This window comes from Phodopus roborovskii, unplaced genomic scaffold, assembly GCF_943737965.1.
Source record: "Phodopus roborovskii unplaced genomic scaffold, PHOROB, whole genome shotgun sequence".
Lineage (NCBI taxonomy): Eukaryota > Metazoa > Chordata > Mammalia > Rodentia > Cricetidae > Phodopus > Phodopus roborovskii.
In genome coordinates this window covers 17374472-17399352 of record NW_026125397.1, presented here as the reverse complement: position 1 = coordinate 17399352, position 24881 = coordinate 17374472, and the positions used below count along the sequence as shown (strand labels likewise).

The 24881-nt window shown below is 41.2% G+C and overlaps 2 protein-coding genes across 2 annotated transcripts in view; one reads left to right on the top strand and one right to left on the bottom strand.

The window, feature by feature from the left end:
• Nucleotides 1-24881, bottom strand: part of Mcm9 (minichromosome maintenance 9 homologous recombination repair factor) — a 73254-nt gene that overhangs the window by 29016 nt on the left and 19357 nt on the right. The window lies entirely within an intron of this gene.
• Asf1a (anti-silencing function 1A histone chaperone) lies at nt 13292-24742 on the top strand. Its single transcript, XM_051175513.1, has 4 exons — nt 13292-13637; nt 18262-18377; nt 22688-22864; nt 24349-24742. Exons 1-4 carry the CDS (start codon nt 13529-13531, stop codon nt 24559-24561), a joined length of 615 nt encoding a protein of 204 aa, XP_051031470.1. The 5' UTR covers nt 13292-13528; the 3' UTR covers nt 24562-24742.

Sequence of the window (24881 nt, the reverse complement as noted above, 5' to 3'; positions counted from 1 at the left end):
ATGACAGACACTGAGGAAATCTAGAAAATCATAAAGATATACTTTAAAACCTGTAGTCTACCAAATGGAAAATCTAAATGAAATGAAATTTTTTCTAGATAGATACCATTATCCAAACTTATAGCAAGATCAGATAAGCAATTTAAACAGACCAATATCCGCCAGTGAAATAAAAGTCATTAAAAATATTCCAACCATAAAAATCCCAGGGCCAGATGGTTTTAGCACAGAATTCTACCAGATTTTCAATAATCCTCAAAGTATTCCACAAAATAGAAACAGAAGAAACTGCTCAATTCATTTTGAGGCAACAGCTACCCTGATACCCAAACCACATAAAGATGCAACAAAGAAGATAACTACAGACCAACTGTCCTTATGAACACAGATGTAAAAGCACTCAGTAAAGTACTAGAAAACTGAATCTAAGAACATATGAAAAGATCATCTACCATGATTATGTAGGCTTCATCCCAGAGATGCTAGGATGGTTCAGTATAAAAAAAAAAAATCAATAAATACAATCCACCATATAAAGAGATTAAAGACAAAAACCACATGATAGTCTCATTAGTTGCAGAAAAAGCCTTTGACAAAATCCAACATCCCTTTATGATAAAAATCCTGGAGAGTATAGGGATACAAGGGACATTTCTTAACATAACAAAGGCAGTTTGCAACAAGGCCATAGTCAACATGAACTAAATGGAGAGAAACTCAAAGCAATCCCCCTAAAACTTAGGAACAACAGAAGGTGGTATGGTGACACTTTGTTCATGATCTAAAAATAAAGCTTGCCTTAAGATCAGAGTGCAAAGCTAGCCATATTAGTTAGCCATAGGCAGAGGTGGTACACATCTTTAATTCCAGCACTCAGGAGACAGAGGCAGACAGATCTGCCTCAAGGCTACCCTGAGCTACATGAAATTGATCCAGTCTAAAAGAGAAACAGAGCTCACACAAAGGTGATCCCAGCACTTGGAGTGACATGACTGTAATCCCAGCACTAAGGAGGTGGAGAAAGAAAGGGATATGGTTGGGTGGACAGAGGAATATAAGGTGGGAGGAGACAGGAGCTCAGGCAAGCCAAAGAGAACTCATGCAACAAGGTGGTCCACTCTCTTCATACCTATTCAATATTGTGTTTGAAGTCTCAGCTAGGGCAATAAGACAACTAAAGGAGATCAAGTAAATACAAATTGGGAAGGAAGAAGACAAAGTATCTTTATTTGTAGATGACATGACAGCATACATGCGTGACCCTAAAAATTTCACCAAGGAATTCACTCCTTCAGCTGATAAACACTTTCAGCAAAGTAGCTGGATAGAGAATTAACTCACAAAAATCAGTAGTCCTCCTATATACAGATGACAAGTGGACTGAGAAAGAAATCAGGGAAATAGCATATCTCACAATGGCCTCAAATAATATAAAATATCTTGGAGTAATTCTAACCAAGCAAGTGAAAGATTTGTACAATAAAAACTTAAAGGCTTTGAAGAAAGAAACTGAAGAATAAATAAGGAGATGAAAAGATCTCCCATACGCATGGATCAGTAGGATTAACATAGTAACACTGGCCATTTTACCGAAAGCAATCTACAGAGTCAATATAATCCCCATCAAAATGTCAACATAGTTCTTCAGAGATCTTGAAAGGCCAATCCTTAGCTTCATATGGAAAAAAAAAAAAAAGCAAGCAAGCAAATAACCAACCAAACCCAGGATAGCTAAAACTACCCTGAATAATAAAAGGACTGCTGAAGGTCTCACCATTCCCAACTTCATGTTGAACTACAAAGCTATAGTAATAAAAGGATCATGGTATTGTCATAAAAACAGACATGTTGATCCATGGAACTGAACTGAAAAAAAAAATCAGACATAAATCCTATGGACACCTGATTTTTTGATAAGGAAGATAGAAATACACACTGGAAAAAAAGGACAGCATCTTCAATGAATGGTGCTGGTTAAATTAGATATCTGCAAGTAGAAGAATAAAGATAGATCCATACCTAATCACCTTCCAGGAGGGTTGACACAGGGGGTATGCATGCAGCAGAACAGCCCTGGCCCAGCTGACTGCTGTTCAAGCTATGCATTTACAAACAAGACAGTCCCTGGACAGGCCCCCAAAGCTACACAGAAACCCCATCTCAAAACTGACAGAACCATGCTGGGGAAATAATTTGATCATATTTACAAATGATTAGGTTGGCCATACTCATTTACTTGAGGAATTTTACTAATGGGATATGTATGTTTTATGTTTCTCTTATTGGTTAATGAATAAAACCTGTTTGACCTATAGCCAATGGAGGCAGGAAGACAGGTGGGATTAGGAGACAAGAACTCTGGTAGACCACAAATGAGTAACAGGTCCAGGCATTCTCTGGTAAGCCAACATCACGTAGAAATACATAGACTGGTAGTTATGGATTAATAATTAAGAGAGCGCAGCTAGCCAATAAGAAGCCCGAACCATTGGCTGAGTTGAGTACTTAGTGTAGCATCTCTGTGTGTTCGTTCACTTGGGCTGAAGTGGCAGAACCTGGTGGGAAAAGAACCTCCATCAACATTTTACTACCAGTCTATTCCTTACAAAGGATGTATAGTTATGTACATCACAAGACAGATCAATTGATCCATCTTCCTACCTTCCTATCTATAAATAGATATAAGTAAATGATCATAATTCTTACACATACACAATTCTCAGAAATTTTCTAGAACATTATCAAACAGAAGAACAAATAAATTGTAGTGTATTGTGGTAACATCTAAGGCAATCATAAACAAACAAACCGTTAAAAACCAGTTAAGAAGGCAGTAATAGAGCCAAGCATGGTGGCACATGCCTTTAATCCTAGCACTTGGGAGGCAGAGACAGATGGATCTCTGTAAGTTCAAGGCCAGCCTGGCCTATAAAGCAAGTTTCAGGATAGCCAAAGATACACAGAGAAACCCTGTCTCCAAAAACGAAACAACAACAACTAAAGAAGCAGCAATGGAAAAAAGAAGAATGAGGGTGATCCATTAGACAGAAAACAAAGAGGGAATGGCATAAGAGTACCCGACCTTATCAGTGATCACACTAAATATCAATAGTTTAAATATACCAACGAAAATTTGAGGTGGGTAGATCCTACGTATAAGAGACATACTTTATACTTAAAAGCACATGTAAGTTAAAAGTTAAGACAAAAAAATATTTCATTAAGGGTCGGAACAGTCATGTCAATACTAGACAATATTTAAGTGCAGACTTATAAATATGTCATTGTGGGAATAGCACTCACAAATAAGGAAATAATCACACTAGACTCCCCAGTCCTCAGCATTTAGAGGAGGAACTGGTATTTGTCAAAGAAGGCACACAAACATATTTTATGTAATGCAGAAGTCACAAAGCCTTTCCAACCTGTGACTCTTAGAAGCACAGGAGGCTCCTTAGGTGTTCCTTGAAATCTGTGGCAGTTAACACTTATTTTTTAAATAACATTTGTTAATTTGCAAGGAAAAGTTTCTATTTTTAGAGGTCAAGGGGAACGGGGTGTTTTTAATGCAGAAAGCACAGTATAATAGGTACTTAGCGTTCGGAATGCTCATATGGATGACATCACTGTCACCTTGGAGAATTTGTGCTAGAACAGGAAGGCAGAAGACAACCAACCAATGAGCAGAGGGAGAATCCCCTCTCATCCTGTGTTTTTGTTTTTGTTTAAGGCAGTCTTACACTTGAAAAACTTTGTCCTTTGCAGAGAAAAACTGAGGTTATTCAATGGAGTGTTTGGCAATTTCAACAAATGATAACCAGGGAACTCTTCTTCCTAAGCTAACACTGGGCAAAATTTACTGTACAGAGAACCAGTGACACACTAAGGAAAGCCTGGCAACATGAAAGGGGACACTGGCAGCTGAGGCTCCTGGTAAACCAGTTATGACAGCTGTGCAAACAACTCAGCAGTGAAAATAGGATTAAATTGTCACAACAGGGAGCTCACTCCTGGAATGGCAGTGAGGAGCTCCAGTGGCATGCTTCACAGTAAAACAAGCATAACTAATGGAAACGATTTCTCAAAACTCAATGGTTATGGTTTCTGGAAAGGGAACACAATAATAAGAAATGTTTATGCAAAAGTGCCTAAAACTTTATGAGGATGGCTGTTCAGAATATGTGACAAACCTCCCTCTTGTATGCTCCCCCCTCCCAATTCAACAAAACCCCATCACCATACACACACACACACACACACACACACACACACACACACACACACACACACAATTAGAAGCTCCAAGCTGGTGAATGGGTTCCAAAAACTGCTCACCCCTCCACTCTGAAGGAACAGATGCAAGTTGGTTTCATCCAAATATCGTAGGGATGGTTCAACATAAGTAAACAGATAAATGTAATCTACCACATAGAGACAAACACACAAAAAGGGCCTCTGAGAAAATCCAGTAACCCTTCATGATAAAAGTACTGGAAAAACTAGGGATACAAGGAACATTCCTCAACAGAATAGCCATAGCCAACGTCATCCTAAACAGAGAGAAATTCAAAGCATTTCTACTAAAACCAGGAACAAAACAAGGATGCCCACCCTCTCCATACTTACTCAATATAGTCAGTAACTGGTCTTAAGTGGGGAAATAAGACCCCCGAAGGAGGTCAAAGGGATTCAGCAAAGGAAGAAGGCAAGGCACCCTTGTGGAGAGGTGATATGATAGTATAAACAAATGACCCTAAAAACTCAACAAGGAAACTTTAATAGCAACAAAACACCTTCAGCAAAGCAGTACAAAAAAACAGTAGCTTTCTTATATAACAATGACAAACAGACTGAGGAAAAAATAAAGAAAAAAAAATCTTGCAATAACTCTAACCAAGCAAGTGAAAGATGAGTATGATAAAAAAATTTAAGACACTAAAGAAAAAAAGAAAGAAGAAATTGAAGAAGATACCAGAAGATGGAAAGACGCAATGCAATCCTCATCAAAACTCCAACACATTCTTCATAGAAATTGAAAACATAATTCAACTTCTTATAAAAAAATTTTAAAAATGAGATAACTAAAGCAATCATGAATAAATAAAAACTGCTGGCGGTATCACCATCCCAGACTTCCTGTCATATTACAGAGCTATTGTACTAAAAATAGCGTAGTGTTGAAATTAAAATAGACACACTGATCAATGGTTTCAACTGAACACCCAGACAATTCCACACCTGATTTTTGACAAAGAAGTCAAAGATAGACATTGCAGAAAAGACAGTATCTTCAACAAATGTTTCTAGTCAACCTGGATAGCTGCACATAGAAGAATGCAAATAGATCTGTATCTATTACTTTCACAAAACCCAAGTCTAAATGGATCAAGGACTTCAACTAAGACCAGTTACCCTGAATCCAACAGAGGAGAAAGCAGGGTACAGGCCTGAACTCATTTGGCACAAGAAACAACTTTCTTAACGGGTAATCGACTGCACAGGCACTAACACCAACAATTACTGTGTGGGACCTTATGAAAGTAAAAAGCTTTGGCAGAGCAAATGACACCATAATTTCAGCAAAGCAGGAGCTTACAGAATGTGAAAATAAATCTCTACCAATTATACAGCGTGAGTATCTAGGACATATAAAGAACCATAAAATCCTAAGCCTCAAGAAAACAAGTCAATAAAAATTTGGGTATAGAGCTAAATAGTTTCTTCAAAAGATGAAACACAAATGGCCAAGAAACACTTTTAAAATGTTCAACAACCCTAGTCATCAGGAAAATGCAAATCAAAACTACTTTGAGATTCCATCTTATACCAATAAGAATGGCCAAGATTAGTAACACAGATGAGAGCACATGCTGGCAAAGATGTGGGAAAAGGGAACATTAATTAATCACTGGTAGAAGTGAAAAGTGGCATAGCAGGGTGATGGTTCCTCAGGAAGCTGGGAATAGCTATACCACTACTGGCTACATGCCCAAAGGACTCTACATCTGACTACAGAGACACTTGCTCATCCATGTAGACTGCCACTCTATTCATAATAGCTACAGATTGGAAACTGCCTAGATGCCCATCGACTGATGAAAGGATAATGAAAATGTGGTACAATTACATAATTGAGCATTATACAGCTGTAAGAAAAATGAAATTGTAATATATGTTGATAAATGGATGGATAAGTGATGTTACCCAGATTCCAAAAGACAAATGGTGCATGTTATATGTGAATGCTAGCTTTTAAACTTTACATATGTGTGTTTCAATCCAAATAACCACAGAGGTTAGGTAGTTAGTAAGGGGTCATAGGGGATCTTCTAAAGGAAGAGGTGTCTCGTAGATCCTCCCAAATATCACAGATAATTGCTAAACCTATTGGTTACTCTCCATAACCTGGTGGTAAGACACTACTGCTGAAGACACTGCTTACTTATGTCATTGAAGATGGAGAAGTCAAGATGGTGCCTGGCTAGAAACATCATCCCTACCGACTGGCATTCATGGTGCTAGAAGGTACTTTGTATGGTACTGGAGTAGAAAAGTAATCAGTGTCACCCAGCTACAAATCCTATGACCTACAAGAGCAACCTACCTACAAGACATACTGTGTGATAGTGGTACAAGTGTTAAAGGAGTAACCAACCATTTTTTTTTTTTTTAATTGGATTGAGGGCCCACTCCATGAGATGGAATCCATATCTGACACTGCTAAAGTGGCCAAGTACTTGAGACTAGATGGGTCATGGGGTCCTAGGGGAAAACCTACTACTATTATTTTGCTAAAGGAATGTAGTAATAACATGATGCCAAATGATATATTGTTATACCACAGATCAGTCCTCATCAGAAAAATTTCTTCTTACAGTGGATAATTAGTTAAATCTCTCCCCTCAAGGCTCAGGGATCTATGTAGAAGAGGAAGCAGAAAGATTGTAGGATGCAGAGGTGGTAGATGGCTTCAAGGAAATAGTGCCTTTCAGACACAACAGGAAATGATACACATATAAACCCACAGAGACTGTCCTGTCCCAAGTTCTAGCACCAAGAAGGGGAAATGGATGGATGCCAAGTCTCACTCCTTGCCAAGAAGCTATGTGCAATTGATACCTGCTGGCAAAGGAAAAAAAAAAATCAGTTTTCTCCCATGAAGTGTCACTGGGTCTGTTCACCACACTCTAGGGCAAGCCCCATGTGCAGAAGTAATTGGATAACTCAAACTGTAGTCTGTGTTTTTGATTCATTTTAATATTTTTTGTTTTATTGGGTTGCTTTGTTTTTGAGAGAGAGCTAAAGTTGTGTGAATAGGGAGGTAAGGAAGGGTCTGGTAGGAGTTGGGAGAGATGAAAAAAATATGACCTAAGTATATTATATGAAAACATAAATTTTCTTAATCATTCAAACTAAGAAAATACCTCCATTTATTATAACCTAAAAAAGCAGGAATGAATTCAACAAGAGAGGACAGAACTTAAGACTCTATAAATGACTGCTGAAAAAGTTAAAAGTGATGGGATAAGGAAGACATCTCACATTTGCTGACTATTCCTCAGACGTGGGGCTGGAGTAATGACTTGGGGTTGAGAATATATAGTGGTTTTCTTTTTTTTTTTAAAGAAGGATTCAAGTTTATCAGGCAGCTTATGACCATCTGTAACTCCAGTTCCAGGGAACCTGCCACCTCTGGCCTCTGTGGGTGCCTGTTCCCACATGCACAAAACCATACCAATATACACACATAATTTAAAATTTAAAAAAATACTCAAACATATGTACAGGTTGAATTCAATCTTTATCTACACTGGAAATGGTTTCTTTGCAGTACTGACAAAGTGTCCTTAAAATCCACATATAAATTTAAGGATCTCAAGTAGCTAATCTTGAAAACCAGAGAACAAATTGAAAGATGCACATTTGCCCATGTGGGAATGGTTTGTAAGCTACAGGAATCAGTGCAGTAAGGCAGCAGATCAGCAGCACAACTGTCCATAAAAGGCCCATATATTTATGAAAATTCATTTTTTATAAAAAATTCTTAGCCGGGCATTTAATCTTAGCACTCTAGAGGCAGAGGCAGGTGGATCTCTGTGAGTTTGAGGCCAGCCTGCTCTACAGAGCAAGTTCCAGGACAGGCTCCAAAGCTACACAGAGAAACCCTGTGGGGGAAGAATTCTAAATCAGGGAACTTATTCATCAGATGCTCCTGGATACTGGGCATCCCCTGCAGAAGTATGGCTTTGGAATTTCATGCTTCACACTGTATACTGAAATAATTCAAACTGAAATCAAAGACATAATTGTAAAGTAATAAAACTACAGCACAAGGAGAACAACAGCAACAGCAACAGCAACAACAGCAACAGCAACAGCAACAACAGCAACAGCAACAACAGCAACAGCAACAACAGCAACAGCACTACTGCAATCTTTTTGTTTGTTTGTTTTGCTTTTTTGAGACAGGGTTTCTCTGTGTAGCTTTAGAACCTGTCCTGGCACTCACTGTAGACGAGGCTGGCCTTGAACTTACATAGCTCCACCTGCGTCTGCCTCCCAAGTGCTGGGATTAAAGGCGTGCACTACCACTGCCTAGCGTACTACTGTAATCGTTACGATCGTGGACTGGGTAATAGTTTTGAGAAACAGATAAAACAGTTCATACACAAATGGATACATGTGTGTGCACGCACACAAACACATACACACATACATACACACACACACACACACACACACACACACACACACACACACACAGACAGACAGACACATAGTGCACTTTATTCTGGAAATAGAACTGTAAAGACAGAAATTACTATTGGCTGGCCTGGAACTCCCTATGTAGATCTAGGTCTTTTGGGGCTGGGGTTAAAGCTCTGTACCACCAAACCCAGCTGTTTTTGTCTTTTGAGATAAGATTTTGTTATGCAGCCCAGGTTGCACTTGAACTAGCCATCCTCCTGTCTCAGCTTTCTGAGTGCTGGGAATATAGGAATAAACTATCATGGCAGGCCCAAAAGTACTTTCCTGAGATGATAAAAATACTCCCAACTGTGGTGATGCTTACACCATGTGAATATCAGATACCTTAAATGAGGGAACATGTTATGAGTTACATCTCAATTAAGCTGTACTTTTAAAAAATACTGTGTATTCATAACAAAGGGTACTTGGACAACATTTACCAACTAAGAACTCATTAACTCATTTGTGAAATCTGTCCCTTTCATAGCCTTTCTAGTCTCTGCCTCTAAAAGGCCACACATATGAGGTCCCAGCCTTACAAAGCCTACTTGCTTAATCTCTGCCAAATGTAACTCCATTTAATGTCATCTGTCTCTATAGCAACCAACTAGAAAAGGCTGCTTTGTTTAGCAGTGACTTTGTACAAGCCGTGGTCTAGCCCAGAGGTGTTTTAAAGATCTGAACCCTCTATTCGTCACTCTACCGGCCGACGCCCACCTGCCAGTATCAGGTAAAGAGGAAAACCTGTGATGAGTGGGAGAAGCAAAGAAATAAAACACAAAAAGGGCACGTTGCAAGGAAGACAAGTTCAAGGGGTTAGAAAGACCCAATTTAAGAGAGGATGAGGACAGAATGGTTAAGAAATTAGAATGGTACAACAATTTTTAGACATTTCCATTAATACACTGGTTAAAGCAATGTAGTAACAGTAAGACAGAGTCTAACAGTCACATATCACTGCTTTGTAGGGCAGGTGCTTCCATTTATAGCCTTCTAATGGGTATTTCACAGCAGTCCAGCAACAAATGGGTATCAGATGGAAAAGGCACACTGTATGTAACACATGGAAACCTTACGGAACTTAAAGGGCTGGTGAGATGGCTTGTTGAGCAAAGGGCTGGCCATGCAAGCCCAACCACCCGAAACTGACTCCAGAAGCCAGGCTGGAAGGGGAGAGCACACTCTGGTTGTCCTTCCATACGTGAGTCATGCTGTGTACACACATGCACACACATACTCTCTCCCTCTTAAAAAAAAAAAAAAAAGAGAATTACCAAAGAAAAGGCCTGGGATGGGCTTTCCAATTGGGCATCAATTCTAAAACGTGTAGGGACGCAGGGGAGAATGTGCCTTCTGTTCTCTTCCTACTTTCAGAGCTGTCTCTGGAAAATACGCTGTCAGCCTGAGAGGCCTCCATGGCGAGGTTCTCTCTCGTTTTGCCCTGCGACATTACAGCCCATCTCCAGCACCTGCCGTGGCCATTAGCAGTCACAGTTCTATTCTCCTGGGATTCACTGGTGAAGTCATTAACACAGTGTTGGACAGTTTATGGCTCCCCCCACCCCTAGGAAATTTTATGCTTCAATTTTTCTACCCATAAAGAATACTCTAAGTTTTCCCTGCTGTGGTGAAGACAGAGAGTTTATGTCTACAATTTTTCAGGGAAATCGTATTTAAAACAGCCCCTAACTTTTTGCCATCTGTTACTGTAAAGGGGGCTTTTGTACTAATAAAGACCGCAATTCTGTATGCTTGGCCTGGGATGTAATTGCCTATCGTGTGGGAGAACCTGGGTGGTTCAATCCCCAGCACTGCAAACAACAAAAACAAGCCAGAAAAAAAAAAAAAAAAAAGATGGAAGTAATAATACCAATGACCTCTAAATCCTCCACAAGATTGTGCAAAATAAAACGAGAGCAACAAAAGCAAGGTTAGGAGTATACATGATGGCTCAGCAAGTAAAGGCTCTGCACATGGCAGCCTGGTGACATGAGCTTCACCCCAGAACCTGCATATAGTATAGGTTGGAGAGAGCCTACTGCACAAAGCTGTCCTCTGACCTCCACATGTGTTTTCCCCAACACCCCAATAATATACATGGGGGGCTCAAGACAGGATTTTTCTGTGTGGCTTTGGCTACCTAGGAACTCGTTTTACAGACCTGTCTGCCTCTGCCTCCCATCACCAGGCCCGATAATACCCTGGTGTTTCTATTTTACCTTTTGCAGTAGGCAGGACTCTATTTCATTCCCAGTTCCAAGAAAATTTTATTCAGCACATTTTAATCCTGCGGAATTTAACTTGCTTTTTCACTAGTCTCTGCGTAACCTCAATTTAACTAAATGTTTTAGTCTTAGAAGCCCTTTGTGGAGGAGTTTTAGATCCATGGAAACACTGCTTATCCATGTCACTGCTATTCAAATGTCAAGGTCCAGGTTCAACAATAGATCCTTCCATTGAAGAATGGCTATGCGCACCGCGATTCTACATCTTCCCATCATCTCCCTATTGCATTTCATGGCTCACAAAGTACTTGATAATACTGATGAATTTTAGGGCTAAACATGCTAAAATACTCAAGCAACCCTCATTCGCTATGAGAAAAAATGTCTCACAGTTTCACTATTTTTTTGAGGGGGGCTATCATTAACAAAAATACGATAGACTAGCTTAAACAGTACTGGAGGCTAGACCTTCCAAGACTGACAGCTTTGGTTTGTTTTTGCTCATGGCTAGTGAATGCTATCTTTTCCATCTTTGCTCACAAGGCCTTTATGCGTGTGTATTGTGTATATGTGTATTATTTATCTGCATGGTGTACTGTCTCTACCAATACAGTGTGATTTTTTTTTACTCTGATACACAGAAACAACTGTGATTGAACTGGTAGCCACCCCAGGCCCCCCCTTTCCAAGGCAGGGTTTCTCTGTATAGCTAGCTCTGGAGCCTGTCCTGTAACTCACTCCATAGACCAGGCTGGCCTCGAAGTCATAGAGATCTGCTTGCCTCTGCCTCCCAAGAGCTGGGATTAAAGGCGTGTGGCACCTAGTAGGCATTCCTGACTGCTCGCTCAGTCTACTGACAATAAGAGTAGTTCTCCCCCCCCCCACTTTCATATCCTTAAACTAAGACTATAGGCCTGTTCCACAATAACTTTAAAAGACAAAGATCTCATCATTAGCAACCCATCTAAATCTAAACATGTCCCAAGAATGACTAACCATTATCTGAAAGCTGCAGATAATACTAAGGAACAATTTTCATTCTGAATTTTATTTAATAAAGTTCAGTTTAGTCCCCAAGGGAAAAAGAAAGCCCAATAGTTTAAGAGTAACACCTCAACTTCGTAAAAGGAAACAGCTTACTTTCACAAAGACGTTAAAAGCTTCTGTTTCCCAGCCCACCATAGTCGCTAAACAGCATAAACAAGCAACATTGCCTCAATTAGGCCTTGAAATGGTTTCACAGGCATTACAGGTATAGGAGGGCCCCTCAGAATTTGTGGTGCTGCTATTTTAATTTACAAATGATTGGTATAAATTTTTTAAGACCCAGTGTCAATGGTATACCTTGTTTTCTCCTTTGTCAAAGTCTATTGTAATAAATGTGTTGTCCTTTGGTCCCCTGACACTTTCCTTTTCTTGACTTCTAACTTCTTGCTCTGGTCCCCCCAAAAGACAGAAATATGACTTTAAGTGATTGCACCTTTTTCTTTTACCTCCCTTTTCATTCTATTTTTCCAGGTCTGAAATGGGAAGAAATCGAGGTGCAGCCGAAGATCGTATGAGTTTTTTTTTTCCTCCTGGCTCTCTCTCTGTGTGTGTGTGTGTGTGTGTGTGTGTGTGCGCGCGTGATTTCCTCGCCCTCATTTTCTATTGCCAAAACGTCGATAAGTGGCCAAGAACTTGACTTCCAAAATGGCTTGCTCCTTTCGAGCTGCCACGGGTCTATGAGATGCAATTTATTTCCACTGCAAGCAGCCCTTCTTGCTACTGCCTACCATCACAGGAAACACAGACAGCTGGGCCTGACGGGTGCAGAAAATCGCGTGTTATCCGCTCCATTCAGCAGAGCCCGCAAACCCGCGGCAACCGACGGACGAACGTTAAGGGCGGGCGGGGCGCGGGGGGGTGGGGTGGGGGGGGAGAGACACCCGAAAACCCAAAAGGCCCAGGCGCCGCGCCTCCTTCGCGCAGCAGGCGCCGGCTCGCGCCCTCCCGCCACGGCCGCCGGCCCCGCCCCCCGTCCCGCCGCGGCCACGCCCCCCGTCCCGCCGCGGCCACGCCCGACGTGAGGCGCGGGCCCGGCGGGCGGGGGCGGGGCCTGCGCCGCCCCTCCCCCCGGCGCCGGCGGCGGCCTCCGCGCGGGCCTCCCAGCCCCTATTCCACTCACTTTGTTCTGCGCCTTTGTCCTGGTCCACACCAGCAGGTGGAGCCGCAGTGAAAGTTTCCCGTCCGTTCCGCGAGCGGGAGCCCATCTTGCTCGCCGCCGCGGCCCTCGCTGGAGGAGGAGGGTCAGAGCTCGGGGGCAGCCAATCGCGCGCAGCGCTGCTAGTTATCGGGGCAGAATGGGCTGTAGTTGAGTGGAATAGGAAAGCTGCAAAACACTGTGGAGTGCTGCGGTGTAAATAAAAAGGGGGGAAAAGTTTCTCAAGTCGCCGCCGCACGACGTCGGGCCGCGCCGCGCCGGGGCGGGGGTCTGCGCTCTCCGAGCGGCCGCGCGCGGGACTCTGTGGTGCCGCCAGCCCCGGCCCCATTGTTTGTGTTTTCTTCAAAATATGGCAAAGGTTCAGGTGAACAATGTAGTGGTGCTGGATAACCCGTCGCCTTTCTACAACCCGTTCCAGTTCGAGATCACCTTCGAGTGCATCGAGGACCTGTCTGAAGGTGAGTGGCGCCGGGCTGTCAGTTGCGGCGGCGGACGTTAAAGTTTCCCGGCCCGGCCTCGCGCGGGGTGGGCCGCGGGCCGGCGGGCGGGCCGGCGGGCGGGCGGGCGGGCGGGCGGGCGGGCGGCCATGCGAGGGAAACTTGAAGTTGAGGGACGCCGGCCGCAGCGCAACTTGCGAGCAACTTACCGGGCGGAGGGAGCCATGTTGTCAGCTTTGTCTGCGCCGGGCGGCGCCGGCTCGCGAGGCGCCGGCGGGGGTCGTGCGGCCTCGGCGGCCCCAGGGCCCCGCGGCCCGGCGGGGAGCGGAGCCATCTTTCCCGGCGGCACGACGCCTGCTCCGGGCCGCCGGGGGCGAGCGGGCCCGCGCCTTCCCGCCCGAGCCCCGCCGGGGCTGTCCTCGCGCCGCTCTCCGGCTCCCGCCACCAACCAGCGCGGAAGGCGGGCGCTGACTCGGCCCCTGCGCGCCGTGCTCCCCGCGGGCGCCCGGGATGCTGAGCGCAGCCTCCCCAGCCGTGAGGACGCCTCCCCGGGCCACCGAGACCTCTCTGAGACAGTGCGGGGCTAGGAAGTTCCATCCTGCCCGAGAGCCAAAGCAGGGCGCTTCTAGAAAGTCTCAAAGACTTTCCCCGGGAAGTATGAAGATGCAATTAAAATAACTCCAGGTCCAGGCGGATAGAGAAAAAAATACGGACGTTGGCTAGGAAATAAAAGCCCAAGTCTTTTCGGAACTACGTTTTGCGGTTTAAAAAGAGAGAGAGAAATAGTGGAGGAATACAGAATTTAGAAAGCTACAATGTGGGTTCAATCATTACTTTTCTTAGGTTTTTACTAAAATCAGTGCTTCATTTTCAAAATTTGAAACAAGTTTAACTCCATCAGTGTTAATTTTAGATAGTTAGGAGGACATCTTGGGACTTGGAAGTATTTCGTAAAAATGCCTTTGAGAGTATTATCCTATTAATGACGGAAAGAATTTTTCTTTTCATTTAAAAATTTTTAATCTCTACAATGTATTTTATGTAGGATGTTAACTTTAATTACAAAAAACAATATATGGCCGTTCAAATAAACTTTAAAAAGTTTGACCCACTCTTAGCTAACCACACCATCACTTTAAAATGTACCTGTCTGTTTTTAATACGTATATAAAGCATAAATGCATATACATTTCATATGGGGGAAATATTTTGAAGAATGACTCACGATTAAAATATCGTAATCTCTAAATAGGCTGTGATGATGTAAGATTAAGGGTGTTTTGCTTAAAACTCCATTTGTTACTGTCCAGTAGTATTAGTAAAAGCATTTCCACACCAGACCCATTTCCAAACCCAGCATTGGTTTCTAACTGCCCATTTATATACAAATATAAAGGGAAAAAAGCATGGATGAGTCCATCCTAACTCAATAGAAGTGTTCTAGGCATTAGAAGTTCTTCATTTTACAGGTATTTCTCAAGTGATGGCTTCCATTTTAGAATTCAGCTTTGTGCAAAGAGGACATGATCTAGGACATTGTTACAGGGTTCCTCCACTGGACAGTTCAAAACCAGCCATCCACAGAAACCAAGTTAGGTTCCGTTTTAAACTGGGTTCCTTTCACAGCAATAGTATCACTCATGTCAATAATATGCCTACCTCTCGTACACTTCAAAACCAGGGCACCATTATTTTAGGGTATTTTAAGCTGAGTCATTCCAAAGCTGCAAAGGAATCTTGCAAAAAGGTGCCATTCCTGTATACTCCATCTAGAGGCTGTGTGGAGTAAGGAAGGAAATGGAGTTGACTGATTTTGCAAAAGCTCTTTTTTAGGTTCCATACTTTGGTTGTACTGTGAGTTTATTTTTAAAGTTCTTGAAGCCACACTACAAAATCCTTCGAAGGGAATTTTGAGTTTATAATTTGTGTCTGCCCCCAACCTACAGAGTAACCACCATTTGTTATGCTCATCAATCATCTTGAACTCGTTTAATTTTCCTTTAAAAGCTGCCTTGTAGCTTTGCTTCAGAAGAAGCCTTGAGTAGTATTTGCTCTGAGGATAAAACGATTATGTCTTATACTGGGCTTCTGTCTAAGAGTAGAGCACATGAAAAAGTGGGATTTTCTAAAGGCCAGTGAGACAGACGGTGCAGCTAGTAAAGCCACTAGCTACCCGAGGTCTTCAGTCATCAGAATCCATACGGTAGACGGAGCAACTAACTCCAACCAGTTGCCCTCCGACCTCCACGTCGGTGCCCATGTACATGCATAAACATAAGAAATGCTTTAAAGTTTTTAAAGGTTTTAAGTAGGGGCTAGTCCATGCTCCATTGGTAAGTCTGTACAAGTCTGATTGGCCTACCTGCAATTTCTAGGTTTAATATTTGCAGTACACCCAAACTGAGCCTGTGGCTTTATACTTTCAAAGTTCTACAGATTCCCAACAGTGTAATTAACTTACAATTTCCTTGGTAACACCCCTCCCATCACACATGGAGATACTTTCTGTCTGGGATTAAATGGAAAAGTTAACTTTTTCAATAAGTGAGTAAATCCCAGCTAGGAACTTGTAGTGCCACAGGCCTCATCCGTAACTTCCTAAATCAGAGAGGAAACCCGGCTTTATAAACAAACTAATAAATAAGCGTGCCAAAACCCGGTGCCCCTTCTTGGGTTGCTGCTTGTCTTGCTAAGGCTGGATTGTCTAGCTTTCCACTGCCAGTCTTTACCCATCTTCTGTACTCTTTAGTCCCATTACTTCACAGCTACACAGGGCAGGATTTGCCCAGTTACTCTGACTTACTTTAAAGCCAAGGCTTTTGAGTAGCAGCAGCTCAACTAGCTGTGTGAATTTTAGCAGATTACTTATCTTCTCAGCTTTCTTGTGTATGTACACTTGCACAGTATGTGTGTGCTTGAATGATCTATCTGTATAAAAAGCATTTGTGAAAAGTGACAAAGTCCATTCGAATACCTTAGCTCACTTAGTAGCTTTTCATATACCCTTCCTAAGTTTCTTCATTTGGCTTTTGGATCACATCCCTCATTGGCCACTAGCTCAGGAAGATGACTCTTCATCTTCCTGACCTGTTAAATTTGGAGAGTCCACAGGCTCAGTTCCTAGGAATCCCAATTCTTTTCCTTGTCTTTATGTATTATTGCCAATTTTCTATTTTTTAAGATTTGACCTATGTTGTGTCCATACTGAAATATCCAATAGAAATTCCAAACATGTATAAAATTAACTCCTAATTAATTTCTCCTTGACACCTGAAAGTGGCTACTGCTGCTTCCATCTCCAGACTCTACACCACCCTCATGGCCCCCATAGTGACCCACGGCACCATAGTTTCCACCCTCCTCCGGTTGTGGAAACAGGTTTGTTCCCTTTTTCTCATCCAGTCTATACGAGGCACAGCAGTTAAAAAGACCCTTTAAGATGAAAAGGGAGATGGATCCCTGTCGAGTCTCTGCTCACAACCTTTAGGTGCTGGGGCTGTAGCCTGGTTAAGTGGGTGCCTACCATTTGTAAAGCTCCAGGTTTGATCTCTAACACAAGAAAACTTGTGGTTTTCCATGTCACTCAATATAGAGCCATGACATAATGGGTCCTCAAAAACTGTTGACTTTTAAAACACTACAAATAATAAGGAAGTTGAAATTTTAAAGTTTCAATTTGCAATATATTATGAATACAAAGAAATACCAATACCCCTACAAATTTAGGGAATATGTGCATAATCATACACAAAATGGCTATGTTGACATTCTCCAGAGTGAACCAGGGAAGCAAACCTTAGGGAGCGCTTAGTATGGCTTCACTGTAATGAAGCCAGGCATAGACCACACATGCTCAGCACCATAGGAGATATCTGTCATCTATCTTCATCCCTGTTCAAAAGGAAATGGTTTTAGTCCTCTCTGTTCTCCACAGAGACTTTTCTAAAACGGTGCCTAATGAAATCTAGATCGAATCACAAGACAAGTCTTAGGTTGTACTTGAGTGTATCATGCCCCTGCTGTGTGAGGAGGTGTGAGGATCTTTGGTTTTAAGAATGTATGGCAGAAAGGAGTAACAGGAGGAAACAGCCCTACTGTATTCTTTAGCTACAGTTGGTGTAGTGGCAATGTGTATCAGTGGTAACTACAAGTCAGTACAAACTGTCAGTTATTTGGGCCAGCAAGAATGAGGAATTTATACCAGATGATGAAGCCTCTTACTTCTGAACCACAAGGAAGGTTTGCTGACAGTTGCCCACTCCGGGTTCTGTGCTGATTTCTGTCTCACAGGGCAGCCTTTCCTCAGTGGTGAGGCAAGGCTGGGGGATTGCACAGTAAAGCACCTGGGCAATGGGATCAGGCTTCTTTACCAGAGCAGATGTCTGAGTATTGTACCATTTGCTTTGTGAGTACTTGGGGAAACTTAGTATTTCCCTGGGTTTTGTTCATTTTTTATTTGGGAGGAGTCCTCTCCAGGGACCAGTGCTTCATGAAAGAGAATTTGGAGAGGTTATTGGAATGAAACAGGAATTCTCATAATAAATTCATAAGGAACATTTCCATGTTTTTCTAGATGAGGACTTTATCATCTGTTAATATAATTGCTATTGATTAATGAAATAATGCTTTTGGTTTTTAACCCTAGACTTGGAGTGGAAAATTATCTATGTGGGCTCTGCAGAAAGTGAAGAATATGATCAAGTTTTAGACTCTGTTTTAGTGGGCCCCGTACCTGCAGGAAGGCATATGTTTGTTTTTCAGGTAAGATTACTCTTAAATTGTATATGCCAAATATGTTTCTTATGGTGATATTTTGTTTATGATCTAACAAGTAAAGCTTGCCTGAAGCCAGATAAGCAAAGTGGCCAGCCACTAGAGAGTTCTCGCCTCTATCAATGCTCACACTGAAGGGGCGGTTGCATCTCCAGACTGCACTGAACTCTTGTCTAGTGCTGGGATTAAAGGAGTGGGACCCCAAGTGCTGAGATCACCTTTGTGTGAGCTCTGTCTCTCTTTTAGATAGATTCAATCTCGTGTAGCCCAGGGTGGCGTGAACTCACATCTGCCTCTGTCTCCCGATTGCTAGGATTAAAGGTGTGTACCACCACTGCCTGGCCTCTATGGCTAACTAGTGTGGCTAGCTTTGCACCCTGATCTTCAGATAAGCATTATTTGTTAGATTATGAACAAAATATCACTACAGTTTCTAATAGACTAAATAATCTCAGAGCTCTTGATCCTTTTTGTGTTAAGTAATTTTACTTCATAGTTTGCTCTGTTGTTTCAGGCAGTGTCTGTCATAAAGGAGTTCTGTACTTGAGTCTGTGCACAGTAAACTGTATCATGGCACACAAGATTGATTTGGGTTTTGTCCTGTGGAACAGTTCAAGATGAAAGCATCCCCAAATATGTGTTCAGATAGTGTGCTGGTTAGTAACGTGTGTCTGCTGATTAATTTCAGCAATCTCATTTTAACATGGTCAGTAATTGCACGGCTAAGAAATGTTAGCAGATGGAGATGTGTGACTGAGCCACTGGGATTAAAGTCTTGCACCTCACTGAAGCTGCTTGTCTAGATTTTTACAGAAGACTGCTGTGACATGCCCATTACCAGTTAGAACTCAAGAGTAGGAACTCTGTAGTATAAATCATGTTCTTAGATACCGCTGACAGAATTTAGGTCTGTGCCTAGGTTTGAGACATTGTCTTTTGTATTAGTGTTATTTCTCCTACTTTTCATTAAATTGCTATGTTAAACTAGTGACTTTTTTCAATTACCCATGCTTCTTAAGAGGGAGCTATTTATAATACTGCAAGGTGTAATGAGCTAGCTTTTAAATAACTATTAATTTTTGTTAAAAGTATTTCTGACTAACCAACCGAGTCCCACTGCAGGCAGAATTCAGGAGAAAAATCTACTTCCTATCCCTGACCTCTATTTCTCCCTTCACAGTTCTAGGGAATACTCCATTTGAAGAAACCCATTAGGAATGGGAGAGGAGTTGCTAAGAGCACACTGTAGAGAAGCTGCCTCTTCGATATAGAACCGAGGGGCTGGGATTGAGGGTTTGCTGTTAGCAAATCCCAAATAATTTAGTGTATATGAACATGGCAAAGAAAGGCTCAACTACAGTAATCTAAAGGCTGTAGTACTTTAATTAAAAGTGTCATTAAAATGTGTTGTGTGTGTGTGTGTAACCTTGTGAACACCATAGCAACCCAGAGTGTCTAAGAAAGCACTACAGTCTCAGGCAGGCCTGACCCTTCTGCTTACAAAGACATGTAACCCACTAATGAATCACCTCATAAGAATGTTAGGAATAAGGCAATTAGCAAATTACTGACAAAACTAGCTCTATCTGTAATTAATTAAGACTTACTTTATTCTCATTATATAAAGAGGCAGGATTTGTTTGGACCCATAAGCCTGAGGGCTACATGCTGTACTGATAGTCACGATGTAGTAAAAGAAGCTCACCTTAATGTATAGTCCTACATACCCTTTGTATCCCTGGTTTTGGAGTGGGCCTTTGGGAATCTTTTGTGTTTATGTTAAGAATTCCTCTAGCTTTTGGCTTGCTACGGTGCTGTGAGGAAAATCTCAGCAGTATGTAGCTTTTGTTGGTATCAGTGTAAATGTTGCCAAAAAGAACAGAGAAGCACTGTGATTTCAGTCATGTGTTAGCCTATGCAATTTTCAAAGTCTGACAATTATTAACAAAAAGAAACTAACGTATACTTTTTGTTTTGTTTTATTTGTTCTATTTTCCTGGTCTGCTGTTTTCTTAAGAGTGGGTCTAAGACTAGCAGGGAGATGTCCAGACATCTGCCCAGTATTAATTAAGGGTTGGGTAAACAAAAGTGGTCCCCATCACTTTTCCATCCTTAAAGACCTGAGAGGTATACACATTTCTTGACCCAAATTTGTTCAAGCTGAGTCCTCTGGCAACCATGTTTTTAAACAGACATAGCTATAACTAATTTGCTGGGTGGTAGGAACATTACTGACCTCTTTCCCATAATCACCATTTCCAGGTATATTAGAATCCCTTTGGATACCCGGAAAGTAACCCTGGGATGCATAAAATTATAGGACAAAGGGTATAATCTACAGGAGAGGGTCTATGTCCCCACCCTTGGTGTCTGTCCAAAGGGATCATAAACCCGATCAGAATGGGAACTGAGTAATGAGAAAACTCTAAAATAATAAATTGTTATAGCTACATTTAGATGGTTAGGACATAGATAGGACAGAGATTTGTGTCAAGTAGCATAAACACATAAAAAGGGGACACTGCTGCCTTCTGAATCAGAAAGGACTTTGCTTGGAAAATAGGCTTGATGAAGATATCAAGAGGTCAATCTGGGAGAAAGTGGAGAAGGAACTTTACAGCCAAGGGTACTGTTTGAGGCAGAGGCACGAAAGGGTCCAGCACATCGTACAGAACTTGTGTTATTTATTCATGCACACAACACACATGAGGTTAGAAAATGTGAATGGCCTTACAAATGAAATTAAAGATGTTTATCTCCTAGAGAAGGAACTAAAGCATCTAAGGAGCAGAAAGAGCTCCATGTTTAAATGGCAGCAATATAAGTCATAAACAGCAAGCTAGAACTAAGACAAGTTAGAAAACTTAGAGGCATTTTGCAGAAGAGATGAAGATGAGTGCCTGGCATTCAGAAATGAGATGCTGAGAGCAACAAGGTAATAGAACAAGAAGAGAAGCTAAAGGTGACAGATTTTTAGTCTCCATGAGTTTTTATGGTTTTTAGTGCTGTGTGTGTGTGTGTGTGTGTGTGTGTGTGTGTGTACCAGTCTTTTGGTTTTTTTGACACAGGGTTTCTCTGTGTAGCCTTGGCTGTCCTGGAACTAGCTCTGTAGATCAGGCAACCAGGCTGATCTCAAACTCACAGAGATCTGCCTGCCTCTGCCTCCTGAGTATTGGGATTAAAGGTGTGTGCCACCACTGCTGGGCTATCTAATTAACAGTCTTAAGCATGTACAGAAGTGAAGTGTTCATATGCAGAAGATGGTCCCTGGTCGCTGGTAAACAGTAAACAAATGTTGGAGTTCCATTTGTTCACCACACAGAATGGCTGTTTCAGGCTTCACCATCACTGTGTCTTACTAGTTTGTGGTCCTCCATCGAGTCAATCTCAGTCATCTTGCTCATTTCTGCGGACATGGCCCCAGCTTTTCTGGTATCTTTAGTTACTTCCAGTTCTGTTGTCTGTCTTCATTCCTCAAGATTTACCATGATTCAAAATGTGGTCTTTGAATTATCCGCTTAAACAGTCTTTGCCTGCACTAAATTTCCAGTATATTTGGCTCACTACATTATATGTAATGCCCAACAAAGTGACTGCTTACAATATATGCTTTGCTCTGTAGTTTTCAAGGCCCAGCGTCAGTTTTATTCACTATTTATGTGTACTAGTTTCTTAGTTGTCCTAGGGAATGAACTAAGTTGTCAGTTTTATATAGTTTACTACTGAAGTATTTGCAAAAGGTGGCTGACTAGATATAAAGAACCTGGGTCCAATAGATGGAAACTGATCTGATGAACATTTATTGGAATAAGTTCTGTGAAACTAATTTGATACATAGTAACTTGGGACTGAAAATTAGGACTGCAAAGGGTTTTAGGATCATTACAATGATTGAGTTGACTATAAAAATGGATTTTATAATGACTATTATGTAATTAATCATACAGTAAAACAAGAAATTATTTCCTTCTTTAGCTATAATTGTGCTTGCAAAGTACTGAGGGTACCCAGGCCTAATAACACAAAAATGGGGACCTAGTGGGTGTGGTGCTGTTCACCTGAAATTCTAGCACTCAGGAGGCAGAGCAAAAGAATTGCATAAATTTGTGGCCAGCTTGGATTGAACAGTGAGTAACAGGACAGCCAGGGCCATATAGCAGGACTCTGCTTCTAAAAGTCAAAAATTAATAAGAAAACATCTCTCCCACTAATGTGATTTCAAGTAGTACTAAAGTAATTGAAATGGTACCTGCCACTAACAGTCTTTTTGTGTGTTTTGTCTTTTTAAAACATACCAGGCTGATGCACCGAATCCAGGACTCATCCCAGATGCAGATGCAGTGGGAGTAACCGTTGTGCTAATTACTTGCACCTATCGAGGTCAAGAATTTATTAGAGTTGGCTACTATGTAAATAATGAATACACTGAAACAGAATTAAGGGAAAATCCACCAGTAAAACCAGATTTTTCTAAGGTAATTATCTTACTATTCTTTTTTTGTTTTGTTTTTGGTTTTATGTTTTGTAAGACAGTGTTTGTTTCTCTGTAGCTTTGGAGCCTGTCCTGGAACTTGCTGTGCAGACCAGGCTGGCCTCGAACTTAGAGATCCACTTGCCTCTGCCTCCCAAAGGTGTGTACCACCACCACCTGGCCCTTACTATTCCTTTTTAATTACCTGTACTATTCAGTTTTTAGGGGTTGCTATTTCATTCTATACTGTGAACATGGCCTTAAAGAAATTTGGAGTTTTGTAGTGCTTCAACAAACTAATCATTGTTCGTTTTGCACTGATAGCCTCAAAACCTTGAGTCAGATGGTCTAGCTTCCTGCAAAAAGCAGGCCTTTGTTGCAGTGAAGTATTTTATTTCAACCTTGAAGACATGTAATGTCCTATTTTTATACTGAAGTGATTATAAAATATTTTTTGCCTATAACTTACTAAAATCATGGCACTTACTAAAATCATGGCAAGATTAATGTGGTTTGTTGCTCATTTCTTTGGTGATGGTTTTGAGATGATTTTCTGCTGTATCCCAAAGTGACCTTGACCTATGGCTATGGCACTCTTCCTCAGTAGTCTGGGCTTTAGGATTAGTTGTCACTATGCCCAGTGTGTGGTGTGTGCTTACTTCTATTAATATCTATTAAAATTTAGAATATCTATGTATGTTATCCTATCTGTTGTTCTTAGAGGTTAAACTAAAGGTATTAAGTATTTCTGATGATGACAATTTAAATTCTGAGACATCACAATCTGATTCAGTGGTCTTAAAAACAGTATCTTAGATTTATTTCCACTGGTAATGGTTAACAGGCTTAGTTACTGGTGATTTTTTTTACTCTATGTGGTACTCTGTGTGGAAAACTTGCCATAGACTAGAGTTTGCTTTCTGCTGGTGGGGGTGGTATGTTTTCCATAATTTAGACACATCCTATTGAGCCAGGATTAGTAGGACCTTTGTATAGCAGAAAAAAAAAAAAAATAGAATACTGTTTCTAAAAAATTTTTAATACATTACAGTTAAGATCCCAGTAATTAGATGTTCTTTTTGAGGAAAAATTTTCAAGTCTTGTTTTTTGTTTTATTATTTGGTGCTTATTTGAACCTAGAGACTTAGCCAGTGTACTTCCTTTGCACTGAACTATATTCCCAGCCTGAAAACACATTAGGCTAAAGACATGCTTATTTAACTGAAAACATCCTTTAAAGAGTGTGCAGAAGTACCTCCCCCTTCAATATCCTTTAGGAAGCAGAAGTGTAAAAGCAAGGTACTTGTGTGTGAAGGGGTAGAAGATCTAGGGACTTTTCCCTCACCTTGTTTCCAAAGGCGAATAATAGTTCTTTTGCTATTGTAGTCCTTGCTTACTAGTGAGGTTCAAAGGACTACAGAGTCATTCAATGTGCATATGGTAATCTTAACTTTCCTTGTGCTTATTGTTTAAATGTTTCTTTTCTAGCTTCAAAGAAATATTTTGGCATCTAATCCTAGAGTCACAAGATTCCACATTAACTGGGAAGATAACACGGAAAAACTGGAAGATGCAGAAAGCAGTAACCCAAATCTACAGTCCCTTCTTTCAACAGATGCATTACCGTCAGCATCTAAAGGATGGTCCACGTCAGAAAACTCACTGAATGTCATGTTAGAATCCCACATGGACTGCATGTGACCAGGTGCCATCCCAGTGGTACAGATTAAGCTATTAAAAACAGAACTATTTCCCTGAAGTTCCGTAAGTACATAGTCAAGGTGAAATGTGAAGAATTTGTTTAAAAACATCCTGTAGAAAGTTTATAAGAAAACCAGTATTTGAGCAAATTGTGGAATATAAATACAACTATTTTTAAGTACTTTTTTTCTCTAATGTGTTATTTTATTTGTTCATGAAACTAATCTGGTTAAAGTATATATACATATATATTATTTTCTTCTCCTTTATATGTAATTAAAGCACTTATAAAAAGAAAACTTATCAATTATTAGACCAGG

Coding starts and splice junctions, on each gene's coding strand:
- Asf1a (XM_051175513.1), top strand. CDS start 13,529: ATGGCAAAGGTTCAGGTGAACAATGTAGTGGTGCTGGATAACCCGTCG. Junction 18,378..22,687: donor GGCATATGTTTGTTTTTCAG/GTAAGATTACTC, acceptor AAAACATACCAG/GCTGATGCACCGAATCCAGG. Junction 22,865..24,348: donor TAAAACCAGATTTTTCTAAG/GTAATTATCTTA, acceptor TTTCTTTTCTAG/CTTCAAAGAAATATTTTGGC.